At 46.2% G+C, this 17,682-nt stretch overlaps 3 protein-coding genes across 4 annotated transcripts in view; 2 read left to right on the top strand and 1 right to left on the bottom strand.

Moving 5' to 3' along the window:
• The window catches only part of SLC7A6 (solute carrier family 7 member 6), a 23,593-nt gene extending 21,684 nt beyond the window's left edge, over positions 1-1,909 (top strand). Inside the window, exons 7-9 of one of the 2 annotated variants that reach the window (XM_007449948.1) lie at positions 947-1,096; positions 1,215-1,398; positions 1,815-1,909. In XM_007449948.1, the coding sequence (XP_007450010.1) occupies positions 947-1,096; positions 1,215-1,398; positions 1,815-1,909 (429 nt within the window). Of the gene's footprint in view, positions 1-946; positions 1,097-1,214; positions 1,465-1,814 lie in introns of both variants that reach the window. The other variant, XM_007449947.1, reaches the window with a different exon arrangement.
• Positions 1,910-5,872: 3,963 nt separating this feature from the next.
• Positions 5,873-14,062, bottom strand: SLC7A6OS (solute carrier family 7 member 6 opposite strand). The gene is made up of 5 exons (XM_007449946.1): positions 13,868-14,062; positions 13,454-13,729; positions 8,089-8,289; positions 6,746-6,866; positions 5,873-6,003 (listed from the first exon to the last, which is right to left on the bottom strand). The coding sequence occupies exons 1-5, from the start codon at positions 14,060-14,062 to the stop codon at positions 5,873-5,875; spliced, it is 924 nt and encodes a 307-aa protein (XP_007450008.1).
• Positions 14,063-14,224: 162 nt separating this feature from the next.
• Positions 14,225-17,682, top strand: part of PRMT7 (protein arginine methyltransferase 7) — a 52,894-nt gene continuing 49,436 nt past the window's right edge. The window contains exon 1 of the mRNA XM_007449945.1: positions 14,225-14,239. The gene's annotated coding sequence lies outside the window, so the exon portion shown is untranslated. The remainder of the gene's footprint in view (positions 14,240-17,682) is intronic.

Below are 17,682 nucleotides of genomic sequence, written 5' to 3'. Positions count from 1 at the left end.
TTTCCCGTTGCGGAGCACAGGCTCTGGATGCGCAGGCTCAGCAGCCATGGCTCACGGGCCCAGCTGCCCCCCGGCCTGTGGGATCTTCCCGAACCGGGGCACGACCCCATGTCCCCTGCATTGGCAGGCGGACTCTCAACCACTGCGCCACCAGGGAAGCCCTCCCAGTACCACTTATTGAAGAGACTGTCTTTTCTCCATCGTATATCCTTGCCTCCTTTGTCATAGATTAGTTGACCATAGGTGCGTGGGTTTATCTCTGGACTTTCTTTCCTGTTCCATTGATCTATATTTCTGGTTTTGTGCCAGTACCATATTGTCTTGATTACTATAGCTTTGTAGTATAGTCTGAAGTCAGGGAGTCTGATTCCTCCAGCTCCGTTTTTTTCCCTCAAGACTGCTTTGGCTGTTTGTCCCAGGACTCTAGTCCCTGACTCCTGTCTTCTAGGACTCTTTTGTTCCAGAGGACAAATCCTGTCATACTTCTTCCCAGGCGGATGGTTCCATTTTGCTAATCTGCATTTCTAAGCCTCCAGGACAGTGAGATAGTTCTGGAGACATTTCCTCCAGAACTTGTATGCCAGGTAGTTGGGACCCACGTATAACAGTCTCCAGAGGGCACAGTGTGTTTCATGTTGAGGTTGGTGCATTGCGGTGAGGAGGGCCTCACTGTCTGCCATCAGAAGGGGAACCGAGTCTGGCTTGTTACTGAAGTGCTTGCAGAAAGAAGGGAGGCATTGAGTGCAGGAAGGGCCCCCAAAAGGAGAGAAGGCCATTGCGAAGAATGGACCTATCTGATGCCAAGGGATCACTGAAAAGACCTGGAGGTAATCGGGTGAAGCTAAGTCAGCAGTCAGCAGATCTGGTGCTGACTGCTTGATGGTGGAGTCTCCTGGGTAGCTTGGTGGTGACAGTGCCCATTTCTCCCCAACCTCTCCCTGTCCAGTGCACCATGACACTCATCTACCTCACTGTGGAGGATGTCTTCCTGCTCATCAACTACTTCAGCTTCAGCTACTGGTTCTTTGTGGGCCTGTCTGTCGCTGGACAGCTCTACCTTCGCTGGAAGGAGCCCGAGCGGCCCCGGCCTCTCAAGGTCAGTGGCTCTAGGCTAGGAGGGGTGGGCCATCTCCCCAAGGTGACTTCTTCCCCGTACCCCATTCTCCTGTTCCCCTATCCTACTTTATCTAATATCTCACCTCCCTTCATTTCAGCTGAGCCTGTTTTTTCCCATCGTGTTCTGCGTATGCTCCTTGTTTCTGGTGGTTGTGCCCCTCTTCAGTGACACCATCAATTCCCTCATTGGCATCGGGATTGCCCTCTCTGGGGTCCCCATCTACTTCCTGGGTGTTTATCTGCCAGAGTCCCGGAGACCACTCTTTATTCGGAATGTCCTTGGTGAGCTTCTCTTTGCCTATCACACACTGGCCTTGTGTGTGTGTGTATACAAAGACGCATGCACAGGTGGGTGTGGTGGCTAATAGCTTCCACATACTAGTGATATGCTGGAAGCCTGGCCACCCCTTTTGGTCTTGACATGATGACTTTAATTCCAACTTTAGACTTGTATTTTGGGGTTAAAACACTCCCTCCTGAAAGTTCAGTCCATATAGCAAGACAAGGAGTCATGCATCAGACTCTCTGGTGGGGCATGGGATGGAGGGCAGTGAGGCTTGCTGGGGGTGAGCTTGGTACAGGGTACCCAGGGGACAGGTGGGGAGGGAACCACATGCTTTTAATCAGCCTTGTGGTGTTCAGACTGGGGCTGTGGCTAAATGTCAGTTTGCTAAATTCTATTCTCTATTTTCATTTAGCTGCTATCACCAAAGTCACCCAGAAGCTTTGCTTTTGTGTCCTGACTGAGCTAGATGTAGCTGAAGAGAGACAGGTTGAGAGGAAAACTGAGTAGAGGCCAGAGGTGATATCCTCTGAGGCCTGGAAGGCTGCTACCTGTGGCCACAGCCACTGAAGTCCAGATGACAAGACTGTGTGGACCCAACTCTCTTATACTCAAGGAGGGCTGTTGGCCCACATTATGTAAGGGGGCTCAGGGCTGATGGCCTGCTCTGGTGGTCACTCTTATCGGTAAGCTATGGGTCTCAGGGTCTGGGGCCAGCCCGAAGGTGGGGACTTCAGAGGGTGGTGGTGGCAGAGGGCTCAGGGAATAGGGGAATGGTTGCTTAGTTTTGTTCCTGGTGAGTAGGTGCAGCCCTTGCAAACACTTACTTGGGAGTGCTAGGTTAATAGCTGTGGCTGGTGGTTTCTGAATTTATTTGAGGTCTGAACCAGGAGTTTCTACAAAGGGGCTGCTTTATGGGAAGTTTTCCTCTGACCAGGTCCAAGCATCTGACATTAGAGGCCTGAAATGCTACCTTTCTTCCTCTGGCTCAAAATCCTTTCCTGGTGAAAGAGTTGTATTCTATTATTTATTGATATTATTTAATCCAGGACACCAGTTCTAGCAAAGCATTGGTGTTCATTAATCTACAGGATGCAGTAGGCTGATTGTGTTTAAAAATTCAAAGTATCCCAAAGCAAGTCCCTCTGACCTTAGAGGTGTCTATGTGGTGGTGGTGGGTCAGACTCTGACCACAGATTGTTTTGCTCGGTTTTAGCACAGTCTTCTGTTGAGTCTTACCTGCAGAGGTGAATTTTAAAGATTTTTTACTCATGTACCAGTTACACTTCAGTATACAGATAGGTCACATGTTACAAGCACCTGGCTCAACTTCCACAAGGACACAGGTAAACAAATTCATGAGTCAGAGGTCTGGTAATACTGCTACTTTGAAAGATAATCCTTTATTTTACTTGCGACCTTAGGTCTTTGTTCTAGTTGACAAAAAGCAAATCCCTGGGTTTCTGGTATGAACTCTGAAAGGGGAGAAACTGTCCTAGGATTCAGGTGAATCACTTCAATTCTTTCAGCTGTCAATGGTTTAGAGAACATCTCCTGGACCCAAACTGACAAGTAGCTTGTTCCTCTCTGTAAGGGCCGGTATGAGGGGCTGCTGTGCAGGCCCATGCAAGTCCATCTTGGTGCTAGAAGTGGTCATTTTTCTGAAAACCTCACACCAGGCTGCATCCTCCTCCTCTTCTGTCCCTGACACCAGGCTTGTTTTACACTGAGCCACCTTGGTGTGGATCATCGGGATAATGCACTCATCTCCTGCCTGCCTCCCCTTGCCTGAGGTCTGGTGGGGCTGCAGTCTCAGGAAGAGCTTGGCACTTTGGAGACTTCTGTTTTCTCTGTGGAGATCAGTGAAGACTCTGGAAATAAAGCTGCTTCAACCTCCATCAGCAGATTCATGATCGGAAGCAACTAATTCTGGTGCTCAGGCTGTGCTTTAGCACCCAGGTCTGGCCAAAGGGGTAGGTTTGCCCTAATGGATGTTCCTTCATGGGCCACATGGCTGCACTGGATTGGACAACTGTCCTGTGATGCTTCCAGACACTGTCATCCTGGACCCAGAAGAACCTGCTGGCTTGGTATGCCCCATGGGCTTCTTGTCCTTAGGTTTTGAAACTGGTCAATGATAAAGATGGGAACTATGAGGCAATCTACCTTTCTGACCATTCTCCACCAAACCGGCCCCAGTTGCAGACAAGGGGACTAACCTTGGTCACACTTGCTCAATAAAGGCAATTTAGGGGAGCATGCTCACAGCTGCCTTTGGTTCAGGGCATGCACACATCTGTGAGAACATGGGAGCACATTCCTACTGTCATGGGTTAGGGATTTGCCTGACAACAGGGAGTCTTGTGCAAAGGCTGACTTGCCCAGACTGTGTAAACATGACTCCTGTCTGACCCAATCTGGCACCTATCCCAGGGATCCTCTGGAGCTAATTCTTCAAGCAGACTGCACTTGTCTTTGAAGGATCCCTGACCCAGGCTTTAGTTTTCTCTACTGAAGTAAATGACCAGCTGATCTCGGGAACTTGTGGCCTCCCAGTGGCTCCAGGGGGAAGCAAGGCCCTCACACTCCAGGTGCCCTAGTACTTGCTTAGTGAGCCCTGTCACCCTCCTCTCATTACTGGATGGTGACCGCATTCTTCCCCTCTGTGCTGGATACAGACTTCTCCCAGGAAGCCTTCTGAGGGAGTGATGCCAGAGACTCCTTACAGCACTCAAGCTTCCTAGTGGAATTAATTTCTGCAAGGTCTTTGTTGTTTATCTCCTTCAATCCTTCTCCTGGTGTGCTAATCCCTTTTGCAGTGGGTACAGTTTGTGAAGCTGTCAGCCCTTTAATGTTGGCAAACTGTAAATGAGTACAGAAACAGCAGTAAGCACATTATAATGGCAGAGTGGTTTTCAATCCTTTGTTTCTATGCTTACAGGAGACTGAGATGACTAGTATTAGATCTGTAAGTTGCTGCCTGTTATTGCAGCACTGAATTGCACCTTAGTGGATAGTTAGGTTGGGAAACCAAGTCTGTTTGTTGGTTTTATAACTGCAATAGTAGGGTCCGAGTATACATACACATGGAAATTAATCACGTTGGGAGGTTTAACAACTTGTAGATAAGAAGATAAAGATGTACCAAAAATATAAAGTGAAATGGGTGCAGGTAGGATAGAAAAGTAGAGATGCTTATGGAATCTTAGAATTGGCAGGAAGAAGACGTTTCCTTGGGTAATTTATCTTCCCATGTGATAATAAGTCTGTGCCACAGGGCAAGAGGGCACACCTTGAATCAAAGTTTCTGTATATTGTTTCCCTAGACCTGTGCAGTCCAGTATGGCAGCTACTAGCTACATGTAGCTAGTTAAGTTAAATAAAATTGAAAAATTCAATTCCTCAGTTGCACTAATCACATTTCAAGTGCTCAACAGCCATACGTGGCTAATGGCTACTATTGCACAGTGCAGATATAGAACCTATTCGTCACTGCAGAATAAATGCCAACTCAGTCAGAGTTAAGGCATTTGTGGTTTGGAAAGGAATAGGGAAAGGGAGGGTGCTTACAAGAGATACCAGTTTTGGTAAAAGAAAAATTGGTCCTGTTGACTGTAGTTTGTTTTTGGTGAGTGCTGTGTCTAGTTAAACATTTCTCAATGGAAAGCCAAGTTTAGGATGTGCTTTGCACTTGCCTTAAGTTCTTAGTGTCTGAAACTTCTCACCAACCCCTCCCCCCTTTTGGTGGGGGGTAAAGGGATCAGAGAGTATGGTGGGAAAGGATATAAGATAGTCAGATTTAAAAAGGTTTTAAAGGAATTACTTGCTCCCCTGTTCAAAGTTAGTTTTTATTAAAGAGATTCACACATACCCTGTTCCTTGGCACCACTGCCAGAGGAAACTGGCAATCTTTACAGCCATTATCAGAGTCAGGAAGCAGGGAGGTAGAGATAGCTTTTAACTAAAACCTCTCATGGCTCAGGCAGATTCTACTTTCTTTCCTAATGGCCATTACTATCCAGTCTGTGCCGCTACAAGGGACCCACTGCAGCCCTTCTAGAGTCTCTCTATCAAAAGAAACAGCCTTTTACTGGAGGCAGGTGGCCTGGGAAAGCCCAGTCTTAGTGCTGACAAAACGGGAGACTCTCTTCCCCTTAATTGGCTTTGGCGTAGGAGGAGAATGGGAATGCAGGTAAAATGTCTGGGCCAGGAAGCTTCACTTTCACAGCATCTCCCCTGCCCCCAGACTCTAAGGTCAGTTTTGATTGAGACAAAGGGGGGCCCTACAGATAGTAGAAAAGACGGACTCCCTTAGTGCAAGTTTTCACCATGGTGGAATGGTGCTGTTGAATATGCTTTTTCCTTCCACGTGTTAAGCTAGGAAACCCGAGAGGATGTTAACTAGTGTGGCTGACACTGCAGTCACAGAACCCTCAGGGGCTGTGGTAGAACCTCATGGATATCACAGGATCATCAGTCTGAATCCAGGTCATGGGGGCTGTCATAGCCAAACTCCTTCTGCACATCCAAAGGGTATTTGCTCCACATCTGTGGTCCTCTGTTGTCTCCTTCTTCTTCACTGAGGCTGTTGTAATCATCAGAGACTAGAATGAGATAACAGGAATGGGCTCTAATTGTATGGTTTTCTAAATGACCACAAAAGCCCCTCTCAAAAAAGTCTGTTTTGTTTCCTATTATAAAATACTTGCTCAATAAAGAAAATTTAGAACATAGAACAATTTTTTAAAAAGCAATAAAATTCTTACCACGTAAACCAAGTCCTTTAACATTGCAGTGCTTTGTCATTTTCCCCTCAGTATTTTTTTGTTGTTGTTATAATAGTTGTAGTCATATTGCAAATATAATTTTGTTCCTTGCCACTTCCCCAATAGAATATCCCACAGCTTGACTAACTGTTCCTCTGTCATCAAACACCAAGAAAGTCAAAGAACTGTGGTACCAAAGCATCCTTCCTTCCTCTTCCCCCAAGTACCATGTCTGTGTTGTTGCACAGGTAAATGCAACAATTCTTTGGTTTGTGAAAACCCTGGGCCCACTCCTACTGGCAGACCTCTCCAGCACTCTATTCAAAGTAGGAGGGAAAGGGACCATTGCTAGGCAATGAAAGAACTAAGGATCTGAACCCAGGCCTAACTGACATTATACCTCCAGCAGCCCCCCTGGGAACACTGGTCCTTGCATGTGCTACAGCTCCACCAGCTTGTGGTTAAGCTGATGGAGCTCAAAGGGCAGAAAAGGAAAACCAGCTAAGATACACCTGTCAACCTTGCTCACACCTCAGTTCCAGATCCCATCAGTCCCTCCCCAACCAGGGCTACCACCTACCTCTGGAATCTTTATCTCCGTCACTGTTCTCCTCCTCTGGGTACTCATTGCGCCAATTATTCTCACTGTTCTCATCATCTTCATCTTCATAAATGTCCTCTGGTTGTTGGTCATCATTCACCTGCACATCTCAACATAAACATGAGTATAAGTCAAAACCTCTAAAGTTATGCTCTGGGGGAAGCTATCAGCAGACCAACTTGGAGAGATGTCATTTAAGGGTGATGTGTGAAAAAGAGAAAACATAGGTGTTTGTTAGTTTGCTAGAGGCTGTAGGAACCTTAGGCTATGAGAGGGAGACAGTAGCCCTACTCTACTCAGAGTCCAGCTCCAGGAACCACATTTCCTGATTGGATGATCTGAACTCTACCAGAAGGGAACGCAGCAGGGTGCTGAGGAGAGACGGCTCTGAGCAGGTGACAGCAGTGAACTTCAAACTGCTGAAGGCCAGCCAGGTAGGAGAGGGATTATATGGGTTACAGGTGATGCCAAAGGTTAGAGCCAAAACCCAAGTGTGAAATGCAGAAAGGGGGGGGGGGGCTATGCAGTAGTCCAAGGTGGGTACCTGACCGTGAGACTAGTTATAGTGCAGGTGTGGGATAGGGTGCTTCTCACAATAAGAGGATGAGAGGTAGACCTTAACTTTTCTCATTAATAATTTTAGAATTTAATAACGTCAGGATGTTAGCTTTCTTAATCCAAGGTTTTTCACCCTTTAAGATACAATTAAAAAAAAAAAAAGCTTTTGTTTCCATAGGTCCCTTACACAAAATGGCTAAGTATTTCCATATAGCCTATGCACATTCTCTCATATACTTTATTCTTTTAAATTTTTACTTATTTTTTTTAAATTAATTTTAATTGGAGTATAGTTGCTTTACTCTCATATACTTTAAATCATCTCTAGATTACTCGTAATACCTAATACTATGCAAATACTATGTAAATAGTTGCCAATGTGCAGCAAATTCAAATTTTGCCTTATGTAACTTTCTGGAATTTCCCCCACCGGAATATTTTTGATCTGTGGTTGGCTGAATTTGGGGGTGCAGAGCCCATGGAACCTGCAAATTACACAGGGCCAACTGCATAAACAAGACTATGTTGCAAACCTTGTAAGAGACTCATTAAGAGCAAAAATTATCAATGTAGACTGTCTTTCCCCAAATTCCTGCACTAAACTCACGTTTCTAAAAGGCATTTAGCATAAATTTTTCCTTTTAAGCAAGGATAAGAAGAACTAAGAACAATGGCAATCAGGAGTAGAACCTGGGGGGGCAAAGCATGTGACTAGAAAATGAACTGAGGCTGCCTGATGCCCCCTGCCTCATGGGCCCCCTTACCAACTCCCACTCTTGGCTATAGGGCTGCACAGAGAGGATGTTCTCAATCCATCCTGGAGTGGCCATGTCCAAATAGTAAATGTCATACACATAGTTGTCCTGTTCCTCCTGGTACCCAGCTCTTGGTCCATCTTCAGATACAGTCAACCGCTCACGGATCAACTCTACAGAATTGCAGAGGATCACATCTGGGTCAGATGTCTGTAAAGAGAACAGTAGATGATACATGCATAACTTAAAACATGGATGTCCCAAGAGGAGGAGCCTAAGACCTTGGTGAAGGAAGCCTCCCTGCAGTTCTCTATGTTGAATTCAAGATTCTTATCCCCATGGCCTACTAGTCTTTTCTCAGTTTAGTACTTTTTTTAAGATAGAAGCTTACAAGATAGCTTCCTCTCTTTTGTGCTTGGCTGACATAAGAGCACACAGGAAGACTGGCCTGAGGAAGGGGAGAGCCAGCAGAGCTGGCTAGTCTTGCCCCCAGGCTCTGCTTCTACAGGTCTTCTCTGAGCTCCTTCGGTATGATGTTCTCCCCTTGGAGATCCACAGGCCGACAGCAGCACCCCTATGGTTGATCCCCAAATGGGTCTGCATTTTGTGCTGCCTCCTATATGGGCCTAAGGGCGATTTCTGGACCCTGGTGACTACCACCACGCATCACCCACCACTTGGCTTGCTCACCCTGACATCCTGCTTTTAGTCACAAACGAGGAGTGGCCTCCCCTATAATCCTCTTTCTGTATTTTTTTTTTTTGCGGTATGCGGGTCTCTCACAGTTGTGGCCTCTCCCGTTGTGGAGCACAGGCTCCGGACGCACAGGCTCAGCGGCCATGGCTCACGGGCCCAGCCGCTCCGCGGCATGTGGGATCCTCCTGGACCGGGGCACAAACCCGTGTCCCCTGCATCGGCAGGAGGACTCTCAACCACTGCGCCACCAGGGAAGCCCTATAATCCTTTTCCTGATAGTTTGAGATGGATTGCCCCAGAATAGAACTTGCCCAGGTAAGATGTGCTCCAGTGGCAAGAGGCTGTGTTGTCTAGGGTAGCACAGGTCAATTTGGAAACCACAGGGACATACTGCCAGTCACGCTTGACAGGTTCATCACCCGGAAGCTCTGCAGCTCAAACCAGACACCATACAGGGGGAAGAGTGGGGTGTCCCATGGCCAGGGCAGATAAAGGGAGACCAATGTTCTCATCATTTACAGGCTACAGGGAATTAATTCTTTCTTGCTCCAAAGTCAAAAGGAACTAGAGATGCCAGTTTTTGTGCAGAATCTTGACCAACCTCAAAGCTGCTCACAAGAAAACTTCTGGTTCCAACTCACAAGCCCCCAGCCTTCGGTTCAACAAATTATGCAGCCATTAAAATATTTACAAAAACTAGCAATACAGGGACTTCCCTGGTGGCGCAGTGGTTAAGAACCTGCCTGCCAATGCAGGGGACACGGGTTCAAGCCCTGGTCCGGGAAGATCCCACATGCCACGGAGCAATTAAGCCCTGCGCCACAACTACTGAAGCCCGTGCGCCTACAGCCCGTGCTTCGCAACAAGAGAAGCCACTGCAATGGGAAGCCTGCGCACTGCAACTAGAGAAGGCCCGCACACAGCAACGAAGACCCAACACAACCAAAAATAAATAAGTAAATATATTGAAAAAACAAAACAACAGGGGCTTCCCTGGTAGCGCAGTGGTTAAGAATTCACCTGGCAATGCAGGGGACACGGGTTTGAGCCCTGGTCCGGGAAGATCCCACGTGCCGCAGTGCAACTAAGGCCATGCGCCACAACTACTGAGCCTGTGCTCTAGAGCCCGCGTGCCATTAACTACTGAATCCTGCATGCCTAGAGCCCGTGCTCTGCAACAAGAGAAGCCACTGCAATGAGAAGTCCGCACACTGCAACGAAAGTAGCCCCAGCTCACCACAACTAGAGAAAGCCCGCACGCAGCAACGAAGACCCAATGCAGCCAAAAATAAAATTAAAAAAACCAAACTAGCAATACAGAAAAACGCCAGACATAGAATTTTACACTCAAAAGGAAATAAACCAATTTTACTCCAGTTATCTTTGGGATGGGGGTAAAATGGGTGCTTTGCCCCTGCCCTTTTACTTCCAATTTTGCTACTATTTTTTCAAATTTCCTGTAATGAACATATATTATTTTCATAAAAGAAAAATTGCCTAGTCTGTGTATGTTTACCTATATTTTCAATTATGCTACATACAGCATTTTCTATTATTAAACATAAATTAAGTATTTTCCCATCTTTCCAGTCTTCACAGTTATCAATTTAATGGTCCAAGCAGTTGCACATGTCAATTTCTTAGACATAGTTTTTAGCCTCCATACACAACATTGCAATGAATGTGTCAATTCTTGCATTTGAAAAATGGAGATAAAAATACCTTATATGGTTTTTCTGAGGATAAAATGAGTTAAAGTGGGGGGGGGGGAGAGTACCTAACACAGTACTTGACACGTAATTACTTAGTATACCAATAGTCGCTTTTGTTAATACCATAGCTATTTGCTTCTGCTGAATTATCTCCCTAAGATAAATCCTGGGGGTGAAATTACTAAATAAAATGAACTGAACTTTTCCCCTTTAATTTTTCAGATTTGTTGTCAAATATACTTTGTTTAAAACTTAGATCATGTTGGGACTTCCCTGGTGGCTCAGTGGTTAAGACTCCACGCTCCCAATGCAGGGGGCCTGGGTTCAATCCCTGGTCAGGGAACTAGATCCCACATGTGTGCCGAAGGAGCCCGCGTGCCGCAACTAAGACCCCACGCAACCAAATAAGTAAATAGATAAATAAATAAATAAAATAAAAACTTTAAAAAACTGAGATCATTTCAATTTAAGAAGAAACCCACTGTAATGTAGCAGAGAAATGCTCTCACTAATTTTAAAATCTCTTTAGATACTTCCCTGGTGGTACAATGGTTAAGAATCCGCCTGCCAATGCAGGGGACATGGGTCCAATCCCTGGTCTGGGAAGATCCCACATGCTGTGGAGCAGCTAAGCCTGTGCGCCACAACTACTGAGCCTGCGTTCTAGAGCCTGCGAGCCACAACTACTGAAGCCCGCACGCCTAGATCTCCACAATAAGAGAAGCCACCGCAATGAGAAGCCTGTGCACCACAAGGAAGAATAGCCACCGCTCGCCGCAACTAGAGAAAGCCCGCGTGCAGCAACGAAGACCCAACACAGCCAACAACAACAAAAATCTCTTTAGATTTCTGGATGGCTTTAGAATCCAAACAATAAAAATAGTTTTAAAATACTAGGCTCCAATCTATTTTTAGGATGCCTGATATTACTGTAAAGCCCTGCTGTTTTCCCAAAGGCTTGCATCAATTTTAAGCACAACAGTCGTACAATTTTAATTACAGCCTTGCCAGCAGAGCTACCGGCAACCCTTTTCCTGATAGTCTAGTAGGCATAAAACCTCAAGTTTGCTTTCAGTTTAAATTTATGTTCTTTAATAATTATTCTGTGCAAACATTTTTGATGTGTTTACAGTTTGTATTGCATTGTTGGGAAAATCTGTGTTTATATCCTTCCTAACTTATCTACTAGTTTTTCTTATATGATTTAATGAGCTATTTAATTGACTTGATTCCACTGAACACTGGTTTGCTTTTAAAAATGTGTAACTCATGATGCAATGTGGAATTAGTTTTGGTAAAAGAGATGGCTATGGACATCATGCCCAAATTGTTATCCACGTATCCTAGGAATGTGATTAAATATCTTTTGCTTGATATATTTTGAAAAAAAATTTCATTTTTAAAAAATAAATTTATTTTTTATTTTTGGCTGTGTTGGGTCTTTGTTGCTGCGTGCGGGCTTTCTCTAATTGCGGCAAGTGGGGGCTACTCTTTGTTGCGGTGCACGGGCTTCTCATTGCGGTGGCTTCTCTTGTTGCAGAGCACAGGCTCTAGGTGCGCAGGCTTCAGTAGTTGCAGCACGCGGGCTCAGTAGTTGTGGCGCACGGGCTTAGTTGCTCTGCGGCATTTGGGATCTTCCCAGACCAGGGTTTGAACCTGTATCCCCAGCATTGAGCACTGGCGGGCAGATTCTTAACCACTGCGCCACCAGGGAAGCCCAAGATTTCATTTTTTAAACTTCAAAAACTTAAAAGGAGATTTGAAAAATGTTTATGAAGAGGGGGCATACCTTAGATTGACAATTTTCTATTTCTTTGGTCTTACTGCATGTAGTTGACTTTGCTTTTTGGAAGTGAGGTACAAAACTAACCTAGAAAATGTAATTAGTAGAAAGTAACACTGGGGGCTTCCCTGGTGGCACAGTGGTTGAGAATCCACCTGCCAATGCAGGGGAGAGGGGTTCAATCCCTGGTCCGGGAAGATCCCACATGCCGCGGAACAGCTAAGCCCGTGCGCCACAACTACTGAGCCTGAGCTCTAGACCCCGTGAGCCACAACTACTGAAGCCTGTGCACCTAGAGCCCGTGCTCTGCAACAAGAGAAGCCACCACAATGAGAAGCCCGCACACCACAACGAAGAGTAGACCCCACTCGCCTCAACTAGAGAAAGCCCACACACAGCAACGAAGTCCCAACAGAGCCAAAGATAAAGTTAAAAAAAAAAAAAGAAATTAACACTGAATTAAATGTGAGAAGACTTGCATTCTAATCCAAAATCTGCCTCAAACTTGGTAAGCTACCCAGGCCTGGTCCTTTAACCTCCCTTTGATGAGTTTTCCCATCTGCTTTAGGATTCTTTACCTTGGTCAGAATCCTCCAGTGATTCCCCATCTCTGGGTGAAACGCAATGTATCCTTCCAACTACCTAGCTGAAAGGGTTTAGCAGGTAACCTCTCCCCAAATTCCTTACTATCTTCCCCCATCCCCCTGGGCTCCATGCACAATGACCTTGCAAACACCAGACAAATTCAGCTTCAGGGTCTTTGCACTTAGAGCTCCTCAGTGTGGAATCCCTCTGCCCAAGATATCCGCAGTGCCTTGCCATTCAAGTCTTTACTCAAAAGTCATTTTCTCAGTGAAAATGACATTGAAATGGGAGCACGCTCTCCCTGCCCTCAATAGCCCATTCACCATCTGACACTGAATTTGTGTGATGTTTCTCTCCTCTACCTGAATGTTAGGTCCTCACTGCTGTATCCACAGAACCTAAGAACCATGCCTGGCACATAGTGGGCGCTGAGTAAATACTTGTTGAATGGATAATCTAACCTGTAAAACATGTCCATCAAGCTGGATGGATCATCCATCTCTAAAGTGAAGCCATGTGTACCCTCCTTAACTGTGTGCTAACTTTGCGTACTCTCTGTCCCGAGAAGCCCAAAGCTCGACTCCCGGCGTGTACTCACTTTGCAGGAGATCGCGGCGGCCTCTGGGTCTCCTTCCTCGTGGACCAGGTCCAACAGCTGGAAGCCTGCGTCCTCGGCGGCTTCTGGGCTTCCCGGCGCGTCCTCGGACCCCAAGCCGCCCGAAGGAATTCCCGAGGATCGGCGGCTAGAGACTACCCTGTAGCGGCCGTTCTGCCGGATTTCCCGAGCCGACGCACGGAGATGACGGCGGATACGCTGCTGGCTGCCCTGGGACGGGCGCAGGGCGGCTCGCACGAGCGGCTGTACTGGCTCCTCCTGTGGGGAGTGGGGAGGAGGAAAAAAGCGGGGGTGTGGGGCGGCATAAGCAGGGGTTCGTGAAAGGGTTAGGGAAAATGATGCGCCCCAGCTGCGCCCTAAGAACCCTTTCACACTGGCTCCCTCCCGGCCCTATACCTGGGAGCGCACGGTGGCCACCAACTGGAAGACATTATTTTCTGCTGCTCTCTCCAGATCCTCCGGAGGCGTCTTTTGGGCTCCCGACTCAACTGCGCTGGAGCAGAGACGTTTACAAGCAAGGACAAGTGCCTCAGCGGGTTCCGCACTGCGTTTCCGCTTCACGCGGAGGACCGCTGTCATGCCGGCCTCCATAGCCGCTATCGTGGAGCACTATGGGAATGCGCGGGGTGCGACGGAAGAGCTTTCCAGTTCTGCTTCCGGGCCCCTCCTCCGGCACGCTCAGCGGGCCCAGGGAAGTCCCGCCTTTGCACGCCTGCCGCGGTAAGATGGCGGTGGCGGCGGAAGTGAGTGGAGCGGTTCTCGTGGCCGGTGAGGCGCCGGGCTGGTTGGGAAGGTGGTGTCGCGGTTGAAGGGTCGGGTGCAGCCAGCATCCTGTGCTCAACCCAGGGCTTCGGCGGAGGAATGTGGCATGGTCGTACTCGGACACTGGGGTACGCATCTCTTCGGGACGCTGGAGGAACTTTCTAGAGTCCGTATGGGGCGGCTCAGAGCTCCCGGGCCGGCGGTAGTGCGGGGTTTTAGGCGGTCCCTGGCTCTGCCATCCAGTCGGGTCATTGCTTCTAGCTGGGCCTGTGACTGAGCACCTCCGCCGGGACCTGGATCATAGTACTTGGTGCCTCCCTTCAGCGATAAAGACCTGCGCCGCAATCTTAACGGAGCTTCAGCCATCTCGCCCCGACTGGGCCACGGTTCCCTGGCTCACTGATCTTTCCCAGTCACAGTATTCTCGGTAGTTGGAAACCAGTCTATCTACCACACACTGGCCAGAGCGGCCCTGTAAAAGCGTACATCCAACGTAGATATTCTTTTGCTTAAAACCCTTGAGTGCCTCCCAGTGCATTTAGAACAAAATCCAAACACCTTTCCGCAGCCGACATTGCAGAAGCCCACCCCTAGTCGCCCATCATTTCTTTTGCTCAGAGTGCTTCAGTCACTCAGGCTTTTGTCACTCTGCACCTAGTTCTTTACATCTTAGGACCTTTTCTTGGAAAAGTTGGGGTAAGGATTCCTGAAATATGAGCATTGCACTTTGACAGCTTTTAACCTGGGTTATTCTGTAGGCCTCAATTTAGATGCTCTTTTCCTCAGAGAGTCTTTCCATAACTTTGTTATTCTCTTTCATAGCGCCCTGTATATTTCCTTTCTTGCCCTCAGGTAGTCTTTAATTGTATATTTATATTTACTCTCTTTCCCCCATTAGAGTCTGTAAATTCTTGGAGGACAGGGACCTCCTCTGTATTATTTATGATAGTTCTCTAGTCCTAATACAGTGCCTGGCATACAGAAGGTGCCTAGTAAATTTTGAATAAATGAACCAGACGTCTGCTCTGAAATCTGATTAGTAAAGCAATTAGGGCTTGGCATGGTGATTTCCATTAACCCTGTGAGTTCACAGCTCTTGGAGAATGAGGAGGAGGTTAGAGTATCCTGAATCTGGAGTATGGGCTCCTTCTTGGAGGGGACAAGTCCTAATAATACGAAGAGATTCATCCATAGAACACGTTTAGTGTTCACCCAGAGAGGTTACAGGACATGGTTCCTGTCCTCAAGCATTTATTTAGACTTTTATGAAACCAGTGACTTCTCTACAGATCTGAAAAGACACTGTGGTCCTAGTTACAGCCTCTGCAACATCATAGGTGAAAAGGGAATTCCATAAATTACAGTTCTTTACTATACTCTTAACCTTTAAGTGGCTTTATGGTTGATTGCACATGGACCACAGGATAAGGGTTTCAGGACTCTTCACAACATGGACCCCATCAACATGTTTGACCCCTTGTTCAGTGAAAGTTCAGCTAAACGGATTAGTTCACTGTTCATGATTGTCTAAGCCTTTCTAATCTGGTGAAGTGCTTTCTCCCTCTCCTCACCCACCTAAATCCTACCCATCTTTTAAACTTTTGTCTACTACAGCATTTGTTGGACACGGTTATCTAAAGCATATTACAAATTATGGTAGTTCTAGATACTCTCTTTTAATAATAAGTATTAGCAGAGATGGGCAGAGCTGATTGTAGCAGCGCTTTTCAAACTGTAGGTTGCAACCCTTTGGTGAGTTATTAAATCAATTTAGTGGATCGTGACCAGCATAAAAAATAAAAATTGCATACAGTGGACTATATCAGAGGGTTTTGCCTACAGGAAGACTAAGTATTGTTTCGTGAAACTTTACATGTGAGTGTGTATGTTGTGTCTCAAGGTAAAGCATCTTTCTTATTGGGGTTGTCAGAAAGCTTAAGAGCCACTAAATTAGAGAATAGACATGCTGAAGTAGAGTTAGAGGTAGAGTTTTACTGAAGGACAAATTGACTACTTTGAACCAGTCCAGTGACTGCCCAAGTCTTTTCAGAAAAGATTGTTCTCCATCCTCTAGCATAAGAATTCAGTGTTTACTTAGTTTAGATAACTTCAAAAGAACGTAACTCTTGGCAGTAAAATGCCTTAGGAATGTTTAGGGTCCTGTGGAGTAGGCATTCTTTCTAAGGTTTCCTGATGATGGATCAGCGTTTATCAAGAAATGAAGGGGAACACTTGCTGTTTTCTGAATGGTAAGAGGGAGGGCACTGTGAGAGGCCATATCTGCTGAGAAGTACTTTCAGACTTTGAGCTTTGGTGTTTATCTCTCAGAAATAGATATCTTTGGAGAAACAGGCCATATAAGATATGCATCTGGTGACATTTATTTGAAGGCTTTGTTCTTTTTTCAGACGGAGAAAGGTTTTTAAAAATTGTTTTTAAAATTGAACATGGAGTGGATAAGTAAATTGTTTTTAAAATTGAATATGGAGTGGATAAGTAATCATAAAAAATAGTGAGGCATAAAGAATGACAATATCATGGACACCTGTATTCCCACCACCTGGGTTTTTTAATTTTTAATTTTTAAAAAAAAATTTATTTACCTTGGCTGTGTTGGATCTTCGTTGCTGCGTGTGGGCTTTCTCTAGTTGCGGTGAGCAGGGGCTACTCCTCGTTGCGGTGCGCGGGCTTCTCATTGCAGTGGCTTCTCTTGCTGCAGAGCACTGGCTCCAGGCGTGCGGGCTTCGGTAGTTGTGGCACACAGGCTTAGTTGTTCCGCGGCACGTGGGATCTTCCGGGACCAGGGCTTGAACCCGTGTCCTCTGTATTGGCAGGCAGATTCTTAACCACTGCGCCACCAGGGAAGCCCCCACCACCCAGTTTTAGAAAAATAACAATACCGTTACTTTTGAAGTCCCTTGTGTGGCTCTCGTTGATTCCATCCTTTTCCCTTCCCTCTTAGAGGTAACCACTATCCTCATTCCCTGCCATGCTTTTTAGTGTGATCCCTGAAGAATATTGTTCTATGTTGAATAGTTATAAATTTCATATGAATGGAATCATTTGTATTTTGTGATTTGCTTCTTTTTTGGCTCAATGTTATATTCCTGGGATTAGCCATGTTTGCATATAGCTCTGATTTATTTGTTCAGGTGAGGTTTCTTGGTTGGTTTGAATTGCTTTTTCTTTGTATTTTTCCTTAAACTAAGTGTTTACCTTTCTGAGGCAGTATTGGTGACACTCCTTTACCACCACCCCGATCTCTTTGTGTTCTCCTTTCCTTCTAGCCCTTTCCTTTGCATTATTTCTCTTCTTACCTGCCTTCACCTGAGGCTGTACTCAGGTGCACCTGTAAGGCTCATTTGATCCTATTGGAATCATTGAGGACTGCTGAAGTTTCCAGATAGCTTTCTGAGTTTTTTTTTTTTTTTTTTTTTTTTTTTTTTTTG

The sequence above is a fragment of the Lipotes vexillifer genome, unplaced genomic scaffold, assembly GCF_000442215.2.
Source record: "Lipotes vexillifer unplaced genomic scaffold, Lipotes_vexillifer_v1.1 scaffold1235, whole genome shotgun sequence".
Lineage (NCBI taxonomy): Eukaryota > Metazoa > Chordata > Mammalia > Artiodactyla > Lipotidae > Lipotes > Lipotes vexillifer.
This window is presented reverse-complemented; position numbering and strand designations above follow the sequence as displayed.

Bases quoted from the DNA above. Each gene is read 5' to 3' on its own strand.
- SLC7A6OS (XM_007449946.1), bottom strand. From the start codon at position 14,062: ATGGAGGCCGGCATGACAGCGGTCCTCCGCGTGAAGCGGAAACGCAGT. The intron at 8,290-13,453 runs GTGAGTACACGC...TTCTCTTTACAG, and splicing joins CCGCCGCGATCTCCTGCAAA to ACATCTGACCCAGATGTGAT. The intron at 6,004-6,745 runs GTAGGTGGTAGC...ATCTCATTCTAG, and splicing joins CGGAGATAAAGATTCCAGAG to TCTCTGATGATTACAACAGC.